Here is a 20,043-nt window from a genome sequence, read left to right on the forward strand (position 1 = left end):
GTTTTCCCTACACTGTGTGATGTGTGTGAATAAACTACTTCTCTCTCCATGTCTATGAGCTTGTTCTTCACCTCATTTTTTATCTCCTCCATCTCTTTGTTTTTGGTCTCCAGCTCTTTGTTTCTAGTCTCCATCTCCTCCTGCAGCTTCTTCTTCTCCTCCTTTAGTTCATTGACCTGAGAGGAGAAAACCTGCAGTTGTATCATTTCACCAGTAGATGGAGCAAAGTCACAGTTGTGTTGAGATAAGTCCTCAATAACACAATCATATTGTTTATGTGTGTGTTTCTACATGTTTCTCCATCTCTTCAGTCTTGTTCTCCAGTTGAAGTCTCATCTCTTCAGCCTTGTTCTTCAGTTCTTCTTTGGTTTTCTGCAGCTCTTCTTCAATCTTCTCATATTTCTCTGTCAGCTATCAGACAGACAGATGGATGATGATCAGTCAGCAGGTTTACTGATCAAACTTTCTTCAAACTGATCAATCTAAACCTTAAATCTTTTACTTCTTGTCTCTTACATCTTTATTTTCTTCTAAAAGCTTTATCTTCTCTGTTTCCTCTGTCAGGAGCTTTTCTCCTGTTTCAGCTTCATCTCTGGATCTTTTCTTGGTTTCTGTGGAAAATCAAAGCAGCTGAATTCAACTGGAAAAGACGTTTGCTGGTGTTTTACATCATTAATGTTGCGACTCATCTGTAACTTACTGGTTCTATTTTGTCTCCACACGAAGAAGACACCTGCTAAAATAACCATGATGCTAACAGCTAAGCTAACAGCCAAACCAGTGTTGATAGGAACAGCAGAACTACACGAGAAAAAAACATCTGAAATGAAAACACACAGAGTTACATGACATTTCTACACAATCACACACAAACTGTGTCAAACTAAAATCATGTCATGGTCCGTTCTCTAAGCGTGTTCTACCTGGAACATGTATGTGAGCCTCTCTGGTCTGGTGGGTGTTGTTCTGTTGGACTCTACAGGTGAAGCTGTTGTTGTGTCTCTTGTCCACAGTCACTCTGCTGCTGACAGTATAGAGGTCATCAGGACCTCTGACTGTCTGTGGAGGTCCAGCAGAGAGCAGGTTTCCCTCAGCGTCCAGCCACAACACCTCAGGCTCTGGATACCAGCCTCTGGATTCACACTGTAACACCACTCCTCCTCTGTCTCTGTCCATCCCTGATAAACTGATGACGGGTGAGGCCGCTGTATCTGGAACTGAGAAACAAAATGTTTCAAACCAGAGTCAGTGGAAGTAAAAGTCAAGTTCAGGTCAGAGTTGACAACAGAGGACTATACTTTATGTCTACTCACCAACAACAAGCTTAACAAACATCTCTCTATTCATGTCTACAACGTAACATCTGTACGTTCCTTTATCAGACAGCTTCACGTCAGAGCGTTTCAGTGAAATATTTCCATGTTTCAGTTCATTAGGGAACAGAGATGTTCTTTCTCTGTATGATGGATCTTTTAGTCTTTTAAAGTCTGCACCATTTGGCCACACCAGGACAAAGTGGTTCGACCTCTTCCACTCCAACGTTTCTGCAGAAACATCCACCAAAGGTTTGATTTGACACGGTAGAACAACGTCATCACCAACTCTTGCTACAATTGGTTGATGTGAATCCACTGACTCCGACTGACCTGGGATGAAAAAGGTTGAACGTATATTCTTTTGATCAGTCAGATGCGTTGTCCATTGTGCAAATAATAACCAAAACACAGTTAAGATGCAGTTTTACATAGCCCAGATAGGGTTCCTAGGTTCCTAGTGTCCTTAATCCAATAGAAATGTCATGGAAGGACCTGAAGCATCAGTTCCACCAACATTGGATTAGATTGGTTTCATTACTGCTTCACAAGGCCATTTGGCCATGTTGATCTCCAAGATCCTGTCCGTTTCTGTTTGGTTTGGTTACTTTGTTTTGTCCCACACACACACACCTACGCACATTACTTACTTCACACCTCATATTGTACATATTTACTGGTTTTGCAAGCATTTGTTATGATTTCAAGTAAAATAATAGTTTGAAATCAATCTTTATGTGCAGGAATGTATAAAATTCAAGCAACACTGTGAATGTCACTTTAAAGATTGCATTGTTCACGTTACCTCTACAGTAGTGATTCAGGAGGAGACAGAAAACCAAGCCAGTGATGGATCGAAGCAGGAAGTGATGGAACAGATCATCCATCTTAGGGATCCAAGTGTCCTGAAAATAAAACAGAACAGAATATGTGACTATGGTAATTAAAGGGAGATTAATTCAAGGTTTTTGATTTGCGACCAATGTGTGCTCTTGACTTTCCTTTCAGAATTAGAATCAGAGTCAAAATCAGACTGTTTTTGTGGTGGGTGGTTTTGGCGTACAATGTTCTGACCATGGATCGGTACAGGTCCTGGACAGAGAGAAAGTCAGTGGCAATAATCCTCTTTGCAGACCTGATTGTCCTCTGCTGTCTGTCCCTGTCCTGTCTGGTGACTGATCCAAACCAGACCGTGATGGACATGGTCAGGACAGACTGGATTATTGCTGTGTAGAAGATGATCAGCGGCTCTTGGTTGTACTTCCTGAGCTGACGCAGGAAGTTCAACCCATGCTGGTCCTTCTTTACCCTAGGACCCTAGGAACCTGAATGAGTCCACGGTAGGGACAGTGATGGGGGACTCTTCCAAAAGTCCACAGTCATCTCCACAGTCTTGAGCGGGTGGTTCTGACTGCACCAGACGACCAGCTGATCCACTTCCCCTCTGTATGCAGACTCGTCCCCATCCTGGATGAGTCCAGTGACGGTGGTGTCATCTGCACACTTCAGGAGTTTCACAGAAGAGTCCCCAGAGGTGCAGTCATTAGTGTAAAGAGACATTTTGTGATGGAGAAGCTCTGGGACGATGGTGATGAACATGGAGCTGAAGTTCACAAATTAGACCCGTGCATGGGGCTCTGCAGAGTCAAGGTGGTTGTTATCGAGCCATCGTCAGTGATAAAACCTGTTTGGTGAGCTATGGTTTAGAAGGATGGAGTTAAAAATAAATCTGCCAGTGCTACCCTGGGAATGTCACCCAAGTCCAAATATTATTTTTCCTAAACCATAAAGGATTTCAGGATTTCTACACTAAGGATCAGTAGTTGAGACTCTAACCCTAACCCCAAACCCTAATTCTAACCCACAATAAACATTAAAAGAGCCAGCTACTCCAGATGTATTTTAACGTTTACCAGTGGAGAGGTGGACTAAACATGTCCATCATGAAACACAAATTGTGAGGTATCACAAGTAAAAGTCACTTCAAAAGACAAAAAGTGGGGTTGTACAGGGAAATAAAGAGGTTCAACCAACACTGCTGCCAAATGGAGGCTTTACCAAAGAACTAAACTTGATCATTACTGCTTTAACAACAGTCTGTCTACAGATTGTTGCCTCGACTGATCCAAACATTGTTTTATACTTTCACTTTTATAAAATCCCTCATCTCTCTGCTGTGTCTCTGTCTCTGTTACAGACCGATCAGGAAGCTGGTTCTGACATCAGAGGAGGAAAATTGAGGGACGTCTGGAGGAGAGGACCCACATCAACAGAGGCACAAACAGACAGGTGCAAATGAAACAACTGAATGAGAAAAGCAATAGATGTAACATGATTCACCTGCCTAAGACAGGTTGGGTGAGTTCTCCGTGTCAGACGCTGGTGAGGTTTTGGCTGGGGTCTAAAAACAAACAACCACACCCAGTAAGTAAGCTGTTAACAGAAAGAGTCTCATACTTTCACTTTGCTCCCTCTACAGCGAGTTTAGATGATTTATATGTGAACCCTGCTGTCAGGATAGTTTTATACATTCACATCAGCAGCAAAGATGATGAATTAAATTACTACAAAGATTATCAATTAGAGTCCATGTATTTAAATGTGTAAAGGGGACAAACACTCTTAATAACAGACTTCCTGCTCAAAGAACCAAAATGAGAGAGCGCTGGTTCCACTGGCATAAGACACAACTAACTGGCAAAGACTAAGGGAGACACAGACAATATACATACACACTGGGTAAAATTAGGCACAGGTGAAAACAATCAGGTTGAAGAACATCACAACGGCAGGAGCTAACAGGAAGGGCCACCCAATTAATACACAAACGTAAATGATTAACAAAAAACAAATGTAAATGACAGAAAAATAAAACACAAAGCAAAACATGATCAGCTTTATTTTCTCAGTATGACAGCCTCTGGATTCACACTGTAACACCACTCCTCCTCTGTCTCTGTCCATCCCTGATAAACTGATGACGGGTGAGGAGACAGGAGCTGACACTGAACAAACAAAATGTTTCAAACCAGAGTCAGTGGAAGTAAAAGTCAAGTTAATTTCAGAGTTGATGTCAGAGGATTATACTTTATACATCTACTCACCAACAACAAGCTCAACAAACATCTCTCTATTCTTCTCTACAGCGTAACATCTGTACGTTCCTTTATCAGACAGCTTCACGTCAGAGAGTTTCAGTGAAACGTTTCCATGTTTCAGTTCATCAGGGAACAGAGATGTTCTTCCTCTGTAGGACGGATCTTTTTGCCTTTTAAAGTCTGCACCAGTACGCCACACCAGGACGAAGAGGTTTGACCTCTTCCACTCCAACGTTGATTCAGAAACATCCACTGAAGGTTTGATTTGACATGGTAGAACAACGTCCTCACCAACTCTTGCTACAATTGGTTGAAGTGAATCCACTGACTCAGACTGACCTGGAAAGAAAAACAGAGGTCCTGCAGTTGAGTTCTGCACTAGAATTAATAGCGTTAAGTTTATGGAGTATAATCAGAATCAGAATAGTTCCTTAACCCTTTAAGACCTTTAAGCACATAAAAAAAACTTGAGATATCTGAATTACCGTAACTCACCAGTGGTCAAAATTCAAAGTGAGGCTGAACACTGAGAAGTTGCCATTATAGTAATGATGATGCAAGACCGGGGAGATACCGGAAGAGAGAGTTGTTTGGAGGAACTTGTTAGTAAAAACGAAGTTAGTTATACCCTTGAGATGTCACAAAGATCCTCCAGCCAAAAGCACAACTTCCCAGTGTTCAGCCACACTTTGTGTTTTGTCAGCAGTACAAACGACTGTGAGTTACGTCAATTCAAAAACCATGCTTTAATGTATCAATAGCAATCCGTTCAGGCTTTTAAGGGTTAATCTTTCAAAGAAATTATTATGATCAGTTACCACAAACATTTAGTTACAAGGAGCTCACAGCACATGCTGGAAACTTCACTTACATTTAGAACTCACAGATAAGTACAAGTGAGTGACAGATTATTTAAATTGTTCATATGTTACCTCTAGATTAGTGAAGCAGGAGGAGACAAAAAACCAAACCAGCGATGGATCGAATCAGGAAGTGATGGAACAGACCCTCCATCTCAGGGATCAGAGAGTCCTGAAATGAAACAGAATATGTAAATACAGTAATTATCGGACAAATAATTTCTCAATTATATCATTGATTGGGTTTCCTTTCCTGTTGAAATTAGAGCCTTTGTCTGTTCGAAAACCTGTTGGGGGAGCTCTGGTTTAGAAGGATGCAAGAGTGTCCCCCACTCAATATAATTTATAATGAAGGATTTCAGAATTTCTACACTCAGATCAGTCGATATAACCCTAAAACTAACTGTAACCCTGGCATACAACAAATATTAAAAGAGCCAGTTACTCCAGATGTATTTTAAGGTTTGCCAGTGGACTGAACATGTCCATCATGAAACAGAAATGGTGAGGTATCACAAGTAAAAGTCACCTAGGGTTGTACAGGGAAGTAGAGAGGTCCAAACATCACTTTATTCAGTTTCTAAATGGCAGAATAAAAATGTAAGATCAAATGTTTGAATAAAACCCCTCATCAATTGACAGTACCGTACGATCACTGGAGGATTTAACAAAGAATACGTCAGTTTTTAGTATCAGCTACCTAGCTGGCTCAACTAAACGAAACCAAACAACCATTCTACAGATCGTTAGTTCAACTAATCCAAACTTTTTGTTTTATACTTTCACTTCTATGAAATCCCTCATCTCTCTGCTGTGTCTCTGTCTCTGTTACATACCGATCAGGAAGCTGGTTCTGACTCCATCAGAGGAGGAAGGTTGAGGGACGTCTGGAGGAGAGGACCCACAAGAGGACGATCGGCGAAGTCACAAATAGACAGATGGAAAACAACTTAAAGAAGTAAGAAGGAGGAAATGGAGGCAAATGATTCACATACCTGAAACACATCAAGGGAGTCAGGTGAGTCAGACATAGGTTAGATGAGTGCTCACACTCATTGGCTGGAGACAACAAAGAAATAGAAAGATGAAATAAAAATACTGAAACAGAGCAAGTCAGACAGAGACAGACTTCAAGTTTCAACATTTCATGAGTAGTTTTAAGCTGCATGTATGAATCCTGCTTTCGGGAGTTTTAAACATTCACATTAACAGCAGAGATGAAGTTTAAATATGTGTCCTGCTTTGGTACTTGTTAGAATGATTATTAATCAGAATATACAGTAGTGTTTAAAAGTGTAAGTGAACTTCAGAATGTTCTGAAAATAATTCTACCTCAACCTCACTGCATTTAGACACAAGTCGTGAAAGACAAAGGACAATTTGTTTAGTTAATTATAATTTAATTTAATTTATCCTCTCATCAACTGATGCTACAACATTTCTGTTGGATTAAGGTCAGAACTTTGACTTGTTCCTGATCATTTATCTTGTTCTTCACTGGTATTCTTGGGCTCATTGTCTTCCTCCATGACCCAGTTTCTCTTCTCATTCAGCTCGTGGACTCATGTCCTGGCATTTTCTTTTGGAGTTCACTGGTAGAGTTCAGAGTTCATCGGTCCATCAATGATGACCACATTCAGCAGAACAGGCCAACACCAGGACATTAGCGCCCCCATGTCTCATGTAGAGATGAGGTTCTGATGCTGGAGCATGACGATGCCCAAACATTTAAACTATTCTACTCTGGTCTCATCTGTCCACTAAACATTGTCCCAAATGTTCTTTGTGGACAGAGAGCAGTGTCTTTGGTTGTTGAGTGGATTCATCAACATTAACATCAGCCAATGTGAGAGAGGCCTTTAGCTGCTTAGAAGTTCCCCTGGGTTTCCTCTGGTTCCTCTCCCACTATGATGGAGTGATGTTTGTTGGTGGACCACTCCTGTGGAGGGGAACAGTCGTCTTCAATCTGTCTGACTCTCTGTGGATTATTTGTGGCTTCCAGACTCTTTAGAGATGGTTGTGGAACCTTTTCCAGCCTGATGAGCAACAACAACTCTTTTTTTATCCAAAAAGAATTTCTTGAAGATGCTTCGCCACTCATCCAAGTAGCTTCTTCAGTTCTGAGAGATTAGTGGGAAATTTTGATTTAAATAGGAGAAACCTCTGTGGGTACACCCACCAGGAACTAGCTTGGCCAGAAACTGGGGTCAGTATTGTCATAAGGGCTGGTACTTATTTAAATCTCAATTTCCCACTAGTCTCTCAGAACTGAAGAAGCTACTCACATGAGCAGTGAAACGTCTTCAAGAAATTCTACAGTTCCAGTTGTCTTTATTCAACGCCTTTTGGATTACAATGACCTGGATGACTGAGGACCTTCACAGACAACAACTCTTTTTATGAGCTCCTCAGATCAGAGCTCCTTTGTCTGTTGTCATCACACACTTTAACACAAACATATGTTGTGAAGACAAATCCTTGATTTACAGAAACTAAACCAGGAACTGAACTAAAACCCGAGTCTCATCATATTGATGGAAACACTTCTGAACTTTTGATCTTGACCTTTAAATTAACTTAATCCGAGTGGTGCTCCTCACTGATATGTAATATTAGCTCATGTTCTTGAATAATCAAATATACAATTTTAATAATTATATAAAGGAAATTCTGACAGTTGCAAAAAAAGTGCACTCTTTATCACACACACCAGTCAATAAATGGAAGAATATATCTTTATTTATCAAATCATAATCACATTTAAGCTTCTCAAGGTAATTGTGAAAAAACTGTATCAGTATCTGGTTCCTAAATGATCATATGTCTTTATTATATAAACATTTACAATGTGTAAAAATGCAGAATTAAAACATAAAAATATTAATTCTGTCAGATTTTAACAACATAAAACACTGACGTCATCCTGTAAAAGTCTTTAAACAAACCAACGTTCACATCAAACTTGACTAATCCAACAAAATGGAGCCAAGTGTCTCCAGAGACTTTCTCTGCAGTGTGTGGTTTATGCAGGAAGATCTGAGTCGTGCTGTTTCTCATCTATAATGTTGCTGTTTGCTGGATTACTGAACTTTATTGAAGGAGTTCAACTGTGAATTATTTCACTGCAGAGAGGCCTGGACTCTGTTTCCAGGCATCCAGGACTTCAGCTCCTCCCACACCAGGTCACCAGTGTCAGGATGATGTTGACCACAGCCTGGACGGTATAACTGTAAATGTAGTAAATCAAAGGTCACAGAGTCACAGTCAGAAAATAATAATTAGAAAAAGTGAAGGGAAAGCAAGAAAATGGAAAATATAACAACATCAATGAAACATCTACAAAGACTCACAGTAACTTCCTTTTCAGCCTTGAGTTTCATTGATGGATCAAATGTGTATGTGATGGGTTTTCTATTGTTGATCTGGACTTTTAACTGACGTCCTCCCAGTGGTTTGTCCTGCAGGACGGAAATGAAACACAAGAAGAAGAATGAGACACAGAGACAGGAACAAATGAATGTTAGTGTCTATTAAACCTGTTGCATCAATATTTTCTATGAAATTTTAACGCTTAAACTAACATCACCTGATCAGACCAGTTTATGAGACCGATGTAGTCGCAGTTGGGATCAATGAACTCAGTGATGTCTCCTGACGTCTCCTGACTGTCTGAGCTGCTGCTGTTCTGTGTTTGTTCACGTTTGATTCTCTCTGACTGGGAGGAGACGACATCCACAGATTAGTCCTTTCACATCAGTCAGCTTCATGTTCTATCTCTCACATAGACTTCATTAGTGAAGCACCTCAATCTCCAGTTTCCTCTTCAGTGTCTCCACTTCTTTCCCAGCTCTTTCTCTTTTCTTCTCCTCCTCTTTGAGCCTTTTCGCCTTTTCTTTCTGAAGTCACATAAAGAGACATGATGAGAAACATTTACTTTGATTGAGGAACATGACAAACTGATTTTGTTCTAAACTACTTCCTTATTATGGAATTAAAAGATCTGGATTCAACATGAACCTCTGTTTCCAGCTCCTTTATTTCTCTCTGTGATATGTGAGTAAAAAGTGCTGATGGTTCTGTGTCTTTGAGCTTGTTCTTCACCTCATCTTTTGTCTTCTTCAGCTCCTTCTCCAGCCTCTTCTTCTCCTCCTTTAGTTCATTGACCTGAGTAAAAAGGCCAGATAGACTTGGAAGCAGCAGCTTTGTTCTTCTCCAACTGGAAGAATTTATTAAAGTCAAATAAAAAGATTTTATCATCACTGATTCTATTTCTTCATGTCAGATGTCAGTAATATTAAATGATTTATACAAGACTTGTATATGTGCACACATTTTCACAACTTTCTGCATGTTGTTGTTTCTGATGAGAATGATGTGTGTGAATAAACTACTTCTGTCTCCATGTCTATGAGGTTGTTCTTCACCTCATCTTTTATCTCCTCCATCTCTTTGTTTCTGGTCTCCATCTCCTCCTGCAGCTTCTTCTTCTCCTCCTTTAGTTCATTGACCTGAGTAAAAAGGAGGTGAAGTCCAGATTGTTAACAGTCAGACTCTAACTTGTCCAGAACATATTCTCTATTATCTACTGTGTGGATTTTAAATGCTGTTTATTCCTGTAGTTCTATCATTTGACCTGTAGATGGAGCAGAGTTGTGTTTGTGTTTGTCAAACTCCACCAGTAGTTCATTAATAACAGAGAACTCAGTCTCTCTGAGATTAGAGTCAAATATGTGAAGGTTTCTGTCTCTGAACAAATCATTTCTTTGTGTGTTGATCCAGCAGGTGGTCTACATAATACCAGTCTATTGGAGTTAGGAGATAGGACAGAGTATTCTGGCTAGAACATAGTCAGACCTTCTGACCTTCTAACAAGCAGAGAGAATATGTTGACCACCAACATCAACCTCCTTAGAACAAGACAATTATCTGAATATTAAATGAAACAGAAACACATTGAAATGAGAACAAACAGTAATCTGATAGAAACTACTAACCTCCTCCTTCTGTTTGTTGGAACTAGACCTCTGAAAAGAATGAAGAGAGATCAGTAAAGATTATAAATGATGGACATACAGATTGTATCATAGTTCTTATAATGTGATCACTTACCCAAGGAAACCAGGAAGACTTGAAAGCAACAGCTTTGTTTTTCTCCAACTGGAAGAATTTATTAAAGTCAAATAAAAAGATTTTATCATCACTGATTCTATTTCTTCATGTCAGACTAAACAACACATTTGACTTTTAATCTGAAGGACAAATTAATATTAAATTATTTATACAAGACTTGTATATGTGCACACATTTAACTTTCTGCATGTTGTTGTTTCTGATGAGAATGATGTGTGTGAATAAACTACTTCTCTGTCCATGTCTATGAGCTTGTATTTCACCTCATCTTTTATCTCCTCCATCTCTTTGTTTCTGGCCTCCATCTCCTCCTGCTGCTTCTTCTTCTCCTCCTTTAGTTCATTAACCTGAGAAGAAAACCTGCAGTTGTATCATTTCACCAGTAGATGGAGCAAAGTCACAGTTGTGTTGATCAGTCCTCAATAACACAATCATATTGTTTATGTGTGTGTCTCTACATGTTTCTCCATCTCTTCAGTCTTGTTCTTCAGTTCTTCTTTGGTTTTCTGCAGCTCTTCTTCAATCTTCTCATATTTCTCTGTCAGCTATCAGACAGACAGATGGATGATGATCAGTCAGCAGGTTTACTGATCAAACTTTCTTCAAACTGATCAATCTAAACCTTTAATCTTTTACTTCTTGTCTCTTACATATTTAATTTTCTTCTGTCTTCTTCCAAAAACCTTCATCGTCACTGTTTCCTCTGTCAGGAGCTTTTCTCCTCTTTCAGCTTCATCTCTGGATCTTTTCTTGGTTTCTGTGTAAAATCAAAGCAGCTGAATTCAACTAGAAAAGACGTTTGCTGGTGTTTTACATCATTAATGTGGTGACTCATCTGTAACTTACTGGTTCTATTTTGTCTCCACACGAAGAAGACACCTGCTAAAATAACCATGATGCTAACAGCTAAGCTAACAGCCAAACCAGTGTTGGTAGGAACAGCCGAACTACACGAGAAAAAAACATCTGAAATGAAAACCCACAGAGTTACATGACATTTCTACACAATCACACTTAAACTGTGTCAAACTAAAATCATGTCATGGTCCGTTCTCTAAGCGTGTTCTACCTGGAACATGTATGTGAGCCTCTCTGGTCTGGTGGTTGTTTATCTGTTGGACTCTCCAGGTGAAGCTGTTGTTGTGTCTCTTGTCCACAGTTACTCTGCTGCTGACAGTATAGAGGTGATCAGAACCTCTGACTGTCTCTGGAGGTCCAGCAGAGAGCAGGTTTCCCTCAGCGTCCAGCCACAACACCTCAGGCTCTGGATACCAGCCTCTGGATTCACACTGTAACACCACTCCTCCTCTGTCTCTGTCCATCCCTGATAAACTGATGACGGGTGAGGAGACAGGAGCTGACACTGAGAAACAAAATGTTTCAAACAATAGTCAGTGGAAGTAAAACTCAACTTCAGGTCAGAGCTGATATCAGAGGACTATACTTTATACGTCTACTCACCAACAACAAGCTCAACAAACATCTCTCTATTCTTCTCTACAATGTAACATCTGTATGTTCCTTTATCAGACAGCTTCACATCGAAGAGTTTCAGTGAAACGTTTCCATGTTTCAGTTCATCAGGGAACAGAGATGTTCTTCCTCTGTAGGACGGATCTTTTTGCATTTTAAAGTCTGCACCATTACGCCACACCAGGACGAATAGGTCCAACCTCATCCACTCCAACGTTGCTTCAGAAACGTCAACCGAAGGTTTGATTTGACACGGTAGAACAACGTCATCACCAACTCTTGCTATAATTGGTTGAAGTGAATCCACTGACTCAGACTGACCTGGAAAGAAAAACAGAGGTTTGTTGAGTCCTGCACTAGAACGTATGGAGTGTTTGTTTTTTAGAATCTTGTACCAAAATTCTGAATCACCTTTAAATATTTCTTTGTTCGTACATTACCTCTACAGTGGTGAATTAGGAGGAGACAGAAAACCAAACCAGTGATGAGTTGAAGCATGGAGTGAAGTAACAGACTGTCCATCTGAGGAATCAGAGAGTCCTGAAAATAAAGCAGAACATGAGTATGTGAATACAATAAATACAGGGAGAATAATTAATATAAAATTTTTAATTTGTTACGTCTGCACTCGACTCGACCAGTATGTGGAATGCCACACCTGACAACAAAACCCTGGACCTATTGCAGGCAAATGCGCACAGTACAGCTGCTGCCCCCCTTCCACCACAGATCACCAGTGACCTGGAGACTCTGCTGAGCAAAGGGAGAGCCTTCAGGTCTCAAGACTAAGAGGAGCTAAGGAGGGTACAGCACAAACTGCAGGGCAAGCCGAGTGAGTACGAAGACAGGAGGAAACTGGAGACCAAACTACAGCAGAAGAACACAAGGGAGTTGTGGGCAGGAATGAAGGACAAAACTGGCTGTGAGGGGAGGGACAGGTCGTACCATCCAAACACAGCTCACTACACATCTCCCCCTGGACACTCCCCCTGTCTGACTGTGACAACCAGCTGAACTGAACCAATGAAAGGCTGCAGGTCCTGATGGCATCAGCCCGACGACACTAAGGACTTGTCCCACCAAGGTGTCTGCTGTTCTCCAACGCCTCTTCAGTCTGAGCCTCAGCCTGGAGAGGGTACCGCATCTCTGGAAGACCTCCTGCTTTGTTCCCATTCCCAAGAAGTCGTCTCCATCTGGCCTCAGTGATTACCGTCCAGTGACCCTTACATCCCATGTAATGAAGGTGCTAGAGAGGTTGGTACTGGTCCACCTAAGGCCGCAGGTGAGAATGTCTTTAGACCCCCTACAGTTTGCCCACCAGCCAAGTCTGGGCATGGATGCTGCTGTCATCTATCTGCTGCAGTGAACTCACTCACACCTGGTGGTGTAGGCTCAGTGAGAATCACTTTCTTTGATTTCTCCAGTGCCTTCGACACCATCCAGCCTTTGTTGCTGGGTGAGAAGCTACAGTCGATGGGTGTTAGTGCATCCACTGTCTCCTGGACAGACGGGGAGGGATCGTGTCCTGACTGATGTTGTGGTGAGTGGTGTGGGAGCCCCACAGAGGACTGTACTTGCTCTGTTCCTGTTCACTTTATACACCACTGACTTTCAGCACAATTGAGAGTCATGTCACACACAGAAATGTTCTGGACAAGACCAAAGTTCAGGAGGAAGGGAACAGATCCTCAGCCACTCAGCATCCTTGGTAGGAATCTAGAGGTGGTGGAGGAGAATGAATACCTTGGAGTGACCATCGACAACAGACTGAACTGGAGGACCAACAGTACAGCTGTGTACAGGAAGGCCTGCAGCAGACTCTACTTCCTGAGGAAGGTGAAATCCTTCAACGTGTGCAGTAAGATGCTGGAGATCTTATACCTTCTGTTGTGGCCAGCATCCCTTTCTCTGCCGTAGTCCGCTGGGGGAACAGCAACAGATTGAAGAAACTGATCAGGAAGTCTGGCTCTGTCATTGGCTGCACACTGGAAACTTTTGAGGTGATGGTGGAGAGGAGGACACTTAACAAACTGACACGTAACCCTGACCACCCTCTCACTTCACCACCAATATTATATTATTTCCGTTTCTAAAATGGAAATAAAAATAAAAATGGGTCAGTGGGCTCGCACAAAAATTAACACCCTAACCTCTGAAGAACAAATGTTTGAATAAAAGCCCTCATAAATTGACAGTACCGTACAATCACTGACAGCAGCATTCCCGTCCCAAACCCCCAAATATGGAGACTTTATGGAGAATATGTCAGTTATTAGTATCAGTTACCTTGTTGGCTCAACTAAACTTAGACTTTAAACATAAACACACCTCGAAGACGGCCTCATTACTGCTTTAGTGACAACCACTCTACAGATCGTTACCTTACTAATCCAAACTTTGTTTTATACTTTCACTTCTATAAAACCCCTCATCTTTTTGCTGTGTTTCTGTCTCTGGTACATACCGATCAGGAAGCTGGTTCTGACATCAGAGGAGTAAGGTTGAGGGACGTCTGGAGGAGAGGACCCACAAGAGGACGATCGGCGAAGTCACAAATAGACAGACGGAAAACAACTTAAAGAGGTAAGCACGAACAAATGGAGGCAAAACATTCACATACCAGAAACAAGTTAGGTGAGTACTCAATGTCAAATTCTGATTGGCTGGACTCTAAAAACAAACACGCCCACAGCAACACAGCTGTCAACAGACAGAGTCTCATACTTTCACTTTTGTTCCTTCACTGTGAGTTTAGATGCTGCATATGTGAACCCTGCTGTCAGGATAGTTTAATACATTCACATCATCAGCAAAGATGATGAATTAAATTATTACAATGATTATCAATAGAGTCGATGTGTTTCAATGTGAAAAGGGGACAAACACGCGTAATAACAGACTTCCTGCTCAAAGAACCAAACAATCAATGCTTGGATAAATTTAAACAGTGAATATTGATAGATATATAGATTTGGGAAACTGGGAAAGCCGTAATCAGAGGCAAAATTATATCTTACTCCTCTTACAAGAAAAAACGGGACCAACAAGCAGAAAAAAACATCGAGGATAAGATTAAAGAAATAACAGAACAATACACCGCAAACCCAAATGAACAATTATGGACCCAACTACAAAATGCGAAACTACAATTAGAAAATATCTTGACCAAAAAAACAGAATTCGTACTTCAGCAACTTAGATACCAAAATTTTGAGCATAGCAATAAATCAGGCAAATTTCTTGCGAATCAACTCCAACGCAACAGAGAAAAATCTCTTATAAATGCAATTCAGGACTCAAGTGGCAAATACACTCAATCACCACAGGAAATTAATCAAATTTTTTACAGCTTCTATGAAAAATTATATTCAACAACTACCAACCCGAATCCTGACGACATTCAGGCCTTCCTCAAAAAACTCAATCTACCCCAACTGACGGCAGAACAAAGAAACATATTGGATTCACCACTGACCATGGAAGAACTATTAACAGCTTTAGAAAACATGCCTATGGGCAAAGCTCCTGGGCCGGATGGTTTCCCTGTCGAATTTATGAAACAGTTCTGGTCAGATCTGGCCCCCTTGTTCCTAAGGACTGTTACAGAAATTAAAAACACAGGTTGCATAAGATCCCAAATGAATACTGCTGCAATTAAATTACTTTTAAAACCTGATAAAGACCCAACACTCCCTTCCAGCTATCGCCCTCTGTCATTGATTAATACAGACATCAAAATTATTTCCAAAGCACTAGCATCTAGACTAGAGAAAGTAATTTCATCAATAATTCTCAATGACCAAACAGGTTTCATCAAAGGCCGACAATCTACAAATAATGTTAGACGGCTCCTTAACCTGATCAGCATGTCCCAGCGTAGAAATACAGAAGCCATTGTTTTATCACTGGACGCTGAGAAAGCCTTTGATAAAGTTAACTGGGCTTTCCTCTTTGCCACCCTTCAAAATTTCGGCTTTGGAGAGTCATTTATCCACTGGGTTGCTGCACTGTATAATTCACCTAAGGCCACAGTCACCACCAATGGTTTCACATCACAAAGCTTCACCTTACAGAGGGGAACCAGACAAGGATGCCCCCTGTCTCCCCTACTGTTTGCTATATTTATTGAACCACTCGCATCAGCAATACGTCAGAACTCCAGTATCCAAGGTATCCACTCATCCATCGCTGAACACAAGATCAATCTATATGCTGACGATGTTTTACTTTACTTGCAACAACCTCAGAGATCATTACAGGAAGCTTATAATTGTATTTCAAAATTTTCAGCCCTCTCTGACTACTCAATCAACTGGTCCAAATCAACAATACTACCAATAACGGACAAAGCATGGGATCCTGCAGACCATAAACCCCAACTACCCTTTTCCATAGGAAATATCAAATACTTGGGCATAAACATCTCACCTAAATTGCAAGAGTTAGTGCAACTGAACTTTGATCCACTTCTGGATAAAATCTGTGATGACCTGAAGCGCTGGACCAATCTTCCTATCTCTCTGATGGGACGCATAGCAACAGTTAAAATGAAAATTCAAACCCACAGCAAAATGGTTCCAGAACCTAGATTCTGCAGTCACCAAATTTTACTCCAAAAACAAACAGACAAAAATTAGCCTCACCACCCTTCAAAAAAATAAATCAGAAGGAGGACTTGATGCACCGAACTTTACAATCTACTACCTGGCAAATCAGCTACAATACATCACCAAATGGATAAACCCAGAGGCAGATTACAATTCGTGGTTAGAAATAGAACAGGCCGACTGCCTCAACATATGCATTTCGGACCTGCCCTTCATTACAATCACCCTTAAGCGTCATAACTGCTTCCAAAACCCCATTATTGCCGCCACCCTGTCGGCTTGGTGGAAGAGTCTAGAGACCACAGGATCCCTGCTGGAACCCTGTGGGTTCTCCCCAATTTGGCACAACCCTGACTTTGTGAATAACAAAGTCCCTCTTCACCTCAGCACTTGGAAGCATAAAGGAATAACCCACCTCCATCACCTCTTCCAGGGGAACTTACTTATGAATCACAGAGATTTATTTGATACGTTTGAAATAAGAAATGGAAACTTCCTCCAATACCTACAGGTGACCAAGACAATCAGAAAGAAAATCCCAGTGCTCCAGAACTGCATACAGCCACCACAATTCGTCACCAACATTAAAAAACTCACACCGAAAAAGAAGAAATCCCTCTCTTTAATATATAAGCTGCTATCAACCACACATTTAATACATGTACCAATATCAAAATGGGAAGCCGATCTTTCCCTGTCTACAGACTTTGATTTCTGGACTCAGATCTGCCAAAATATATTTAAAATGACCAAAAACTCGAATTTACAGCTGATCCAGTTTAAAGTACTCCACAGATCACACACAACTCAATACAAGATGTATAGAATGGGCTTCTCCCAATCCGACAAATGTACGCAATGCACCCAAAACTATTCAGATTCTTATTTCCACGCTCTCTGGCTCTGTTCTCCGGTACAGCACTTCTGGTCACTTGTAACACAGAAACTCGCCTTAATTTTGGACTGCAGAATCCCATTAACCCCTAACTTGTGCCTCATTGGTGACCTGGAAACAATCAGTCTTCCTCACCATCTATCACAATCTGTCCTTGTAGCTCTCACCATCGCCAAGAAAACAATCCTTATGAACTGGAAGAACAAACAGTCACTAAACATTTCCCAGTGGTTGAACCTTCTTTCCGATTATATATCATTGGAGAAAATATCTGCTACCCGAAAAAATCAGTTGACTCTGTTTGCCAAAAAATGGTCTGTATTCTGCGACTCCCTCAACCTTAATTTACATCTAGACTTTGCCTGCTAGCTTTTGCCACTTCTGTTCCACTTACTGTAATGCTATAATAATATTTCTCTTACAGTGATGAATGTCGTTATGGAAAAGATTTTATTGCCCTCTTCATCCAGGTTCACTAAGGAGGATCCCCGGACCACAACACCTTGAGCATGCATTAGGGGTGCCCTACTCCTTCTCACCCCTGGGTTGACTTCCGGCCCTGAGCGGTTTACCTGGCTGGCCTCCCTCTCCCCCACGTGGGGTGGCGATGGAGACTTGCCTGGGGTTCCCTGTGGCTTCGGCGCTTGCTCACTTTCCTGGGGTCGTGGTGTATCGGTGGCCAACTCTCCCTGGATCTCCTGGTGGGCCTTGGCGGTCTGGGCTGGCGGGCTCCCTGTCCCCTCCTCTCCCTCCCCTCTGCAGCGCCCTCCTCCCTTCGCCCGGCTCCTCCTCCGGCCCCTCCTTCCTTCCGCTGGTGGCTGGGCCCTCGCTGGTCGTGGGGGGCCTTCCTAGGGTCCGGGGGGCCCCGTCGGTCGGGGCCACGCCCGGCGCCTTGGGGTCGGAGCCTGAGGGTGTGGGGGGCTGCCTGAGTACCACCCTGGGCGTGTCCGGTCGCTCCGTCGCGCTGGGGCTGGGGGGGCTGTGGGGGGTGGGGTCTCCGTCCGCCTTGGGGGCACCCCTGCCACCCCGGGGGGTGGATGGGGGGGTAGCTGATGCCATTGCTCGGCTGGTCGGTGTTGGTTCTTCGGGGTTTCCTGGGGGTCTGTCGCATCCTGGTTGCTGTTCTGGGCTGGGGGCGGGGTCTGGTCGGGGGACTTCCTGAGTCCTGGGGGCCCTCGCCCCGTCTATGGGTCCCATGGGCAGCTGTTGCGCCTTGGCCCTGCTGCCGGGGACTTGGCCCTCACTTGCCTGCCTCCTAAATTGCACTCACCTCACACTCCACCATACACTATGTCGCCCATTACAACCAAGGCTAGATACACCACACACACCCATCCCAAGTTTTTAATGCACCTCACCTTAGGGGTCCATCCAGGATCGGTCAGGGTCAGGGCAGGCTGCAGGACAGTAGTGTGCTGCAGTCCTCTGACCCACCTAACCCTCCTGTTTGCCCCCTGTCTTAATGCACCACACCACATCCAGGGTCACAGGGTCACGGTGTAGGGGCTTGCTTCCTCATCAGGGACTGAGGAAGCACAGTAATAGGGACACTGTCACTTTTCATTATCCATTGGCACGGCTTGGGGGGCCTGGTCCTCCGCTAGCAGGGGGATCTTGGGCTGGCGGTCTGTGGCCCCACGGCCGTTGGTAGGGGTATCTACCTAGATTCTCTGGTGTCCTCTTGGCATGGCTTTGTCTCCTGGTGCTGCGTGGCGACGGGTTCGTGGCGGCTTCCTTGGGTACCCGGTTGTTCCGGTATCGACTGGTTCGGGTGGTGGCTTGGTGCTTCCCCTCTCCCTTCGATGGGGGGCTGGGGTCTCTCCCTGGCGGATGGGGGTTCTCTCTTCCCGTGGTCTCCCTGGCCCGGGTGCGCCAGGGGCATGGGGCCGGCTCCCTGGCCCCCCTGCTCGGATGGCCCGTCCCTGGTTGGGCGCTGGGCCGGTGCCCGTCTGCGGGGGCTTTGCTGGGCTCCTGGGGGAGTCCTCTCGGCTGGAGAGGTGTCCATGGCTGCCCTGCGGGCGGGGGGTGGGGTCTTTGGGGGGGGTGTTGGCGGCGGTGGGTGGACGGGCTGCGGTGGCTGGGGGGTGTGGGGGGTATGGGGGGCTGCTCTGGCCTGCACCGACTTGTGCTCGCTTGGTCGGTCTGGGGGTGTTGGTCATCGCTCACCATCTGCGCTGGGGTGTGGCTTGCCCCGTGGCTACGGTGGTTCTCTGGTCCTGTCACCCATGCGCCCCACACTGGGGTGGAGGCTCTCGGGCGCTGGGGCTTCTGACCTGACTCTGGGCCCTGGTAATGGTCTCACTCATATTTAGGGAATGCCCACATGCATGTGTGTTGTCACCTGCCAGCCCGTGCTGGATCACATCAATAAGAATTGATGAGTCCCGGCTATTAAGGGCTGGATTATTGTTTTCACTCTATCACTACGTGCCCTATGGCAGACTTCTCTCCTTCCATTGGGACACCCTTACCCCCCCCTGGACTCTCTCATCTCTCCAGAGATGACTGTACCCAGTCATACTTGAGTGAGGTGACTTGGGAAGCACAGAACCCTGCACTCCACTAGTTCCTACTAGCACCACATGTATCTCCTCCACTGTCCATCCTTCTACATCTTTTCTTTCCTTTGTTCCCCCCCTCTATCCACTGAGGTGTAGCACTGCCCTC

General features: G+C 43.4%; 1 protein-coding gene and 3 long non-coding RNA genes across 5 annotated transcripts; all 4 read right to left on the reverse strand.

Annotated features, from left to right (window-relative positions):
* Positions 1 to 559: 559 nt before the first annotated feature.
* Positions 560 to 985, reverse strand: LOC125016862. The gene is made up of 3 exons (XR_007113778.1): positions 924 to 985; positions 701 to 820; positions 560 to 611 (listed from the first exon to the last, which is right to left on the reverse strand). It is a non-coding gene; the product is annotated as an uncharacterized LOC125016862 (long non-coding RNA).
* A 7,295-nt stretch (positions 986 to 8,280) lies between these two features.
* LOC125016244 (lamin-A-like) lies at positions 8,281 to 10,698 on the reverse strand. Of its 2 annotated transcripts, none has more exons than XM_047598607.1 (6): positions 10,665 to 10,698; positions 9,373 to 9,487; positions 9,075 to 9,167; positions 8,858 to 8,986; positions 8,622 to 8,729; positions 8,281 to 8,498 (listed from the first exon to the last, which is right to left on the reverse strand). In XM_047598607.1, exons 1-6 carry the CDS (start codon positions 10,667 to 10,669, stop codon positions 8,391 to 8,393), a joined length of 558 nt encoding a protein of 185 aa, XP_047454563.1. In that variant the 5' UTR covers positions 10,670 to 10,698; the 3' UTR covers positions 8,281 to 8,390. The 2 variants fall into 2 exon arrangements, with proteins under 2 accessions (XP_047454563.1, XP_047454554.1); XM_047598598.1 differs by lacking the exon at positions 10,665 to 10,698 and adding an exon at positions 9,696 to 9,751.
* Positions 10,699 to 11,106: 408 nt separating this feature from the next.
* LOC125016882 lies at positions 11,107 to 11,632 on the reverse strand. The gene is made up of 3 exons (XR_007113784.1): positions 11,471 to 11,632; positions 11,248 to 11,367; positions 11,107 to 11,158 (listed from the first exon to the last, which is right to left on the reverse strand). It is a non-coding gene; the product is annotated as an uncharacterized LOC125016882 (long non-coding RNA).
* A 75-nt stretch (positions 11,633 to 11,707) lies between these two features.
* On the reverse strand, positions 11,708 to 14,485 carry LOC125016714. The gene is made up of 4 exons (XR_007113739.1): positions 14,339 to 14,485; positions 12,315 to 12,414; positions 11,863 to 12,195; positions 11,708 to 11,764 (listed from the first exon to the last, which is right to left on the reverse strand). It is a non-coding gene; the product is annotated as an uncharacterized LOC125016714 (long non-coding RNA).
* Between the last annotated feature and the right edge of the window lie 5,558 nt (positions 14,486 to 20,043).

Source organism: Mugil cephalus, chromosome 1 (assembly GCF_022458985.1).
Source record: "Mugil cephalus isolate CIBA_MC_2020 chromosome 1, CIBA_Mcephalus_1.1, whole genome shotgun sequence".
NCBI lineage: Eukaryota > Metazoa > Chordata > Actinopteri > Mugiliformes > Mugilidae > Mugil > Mugil cephalus.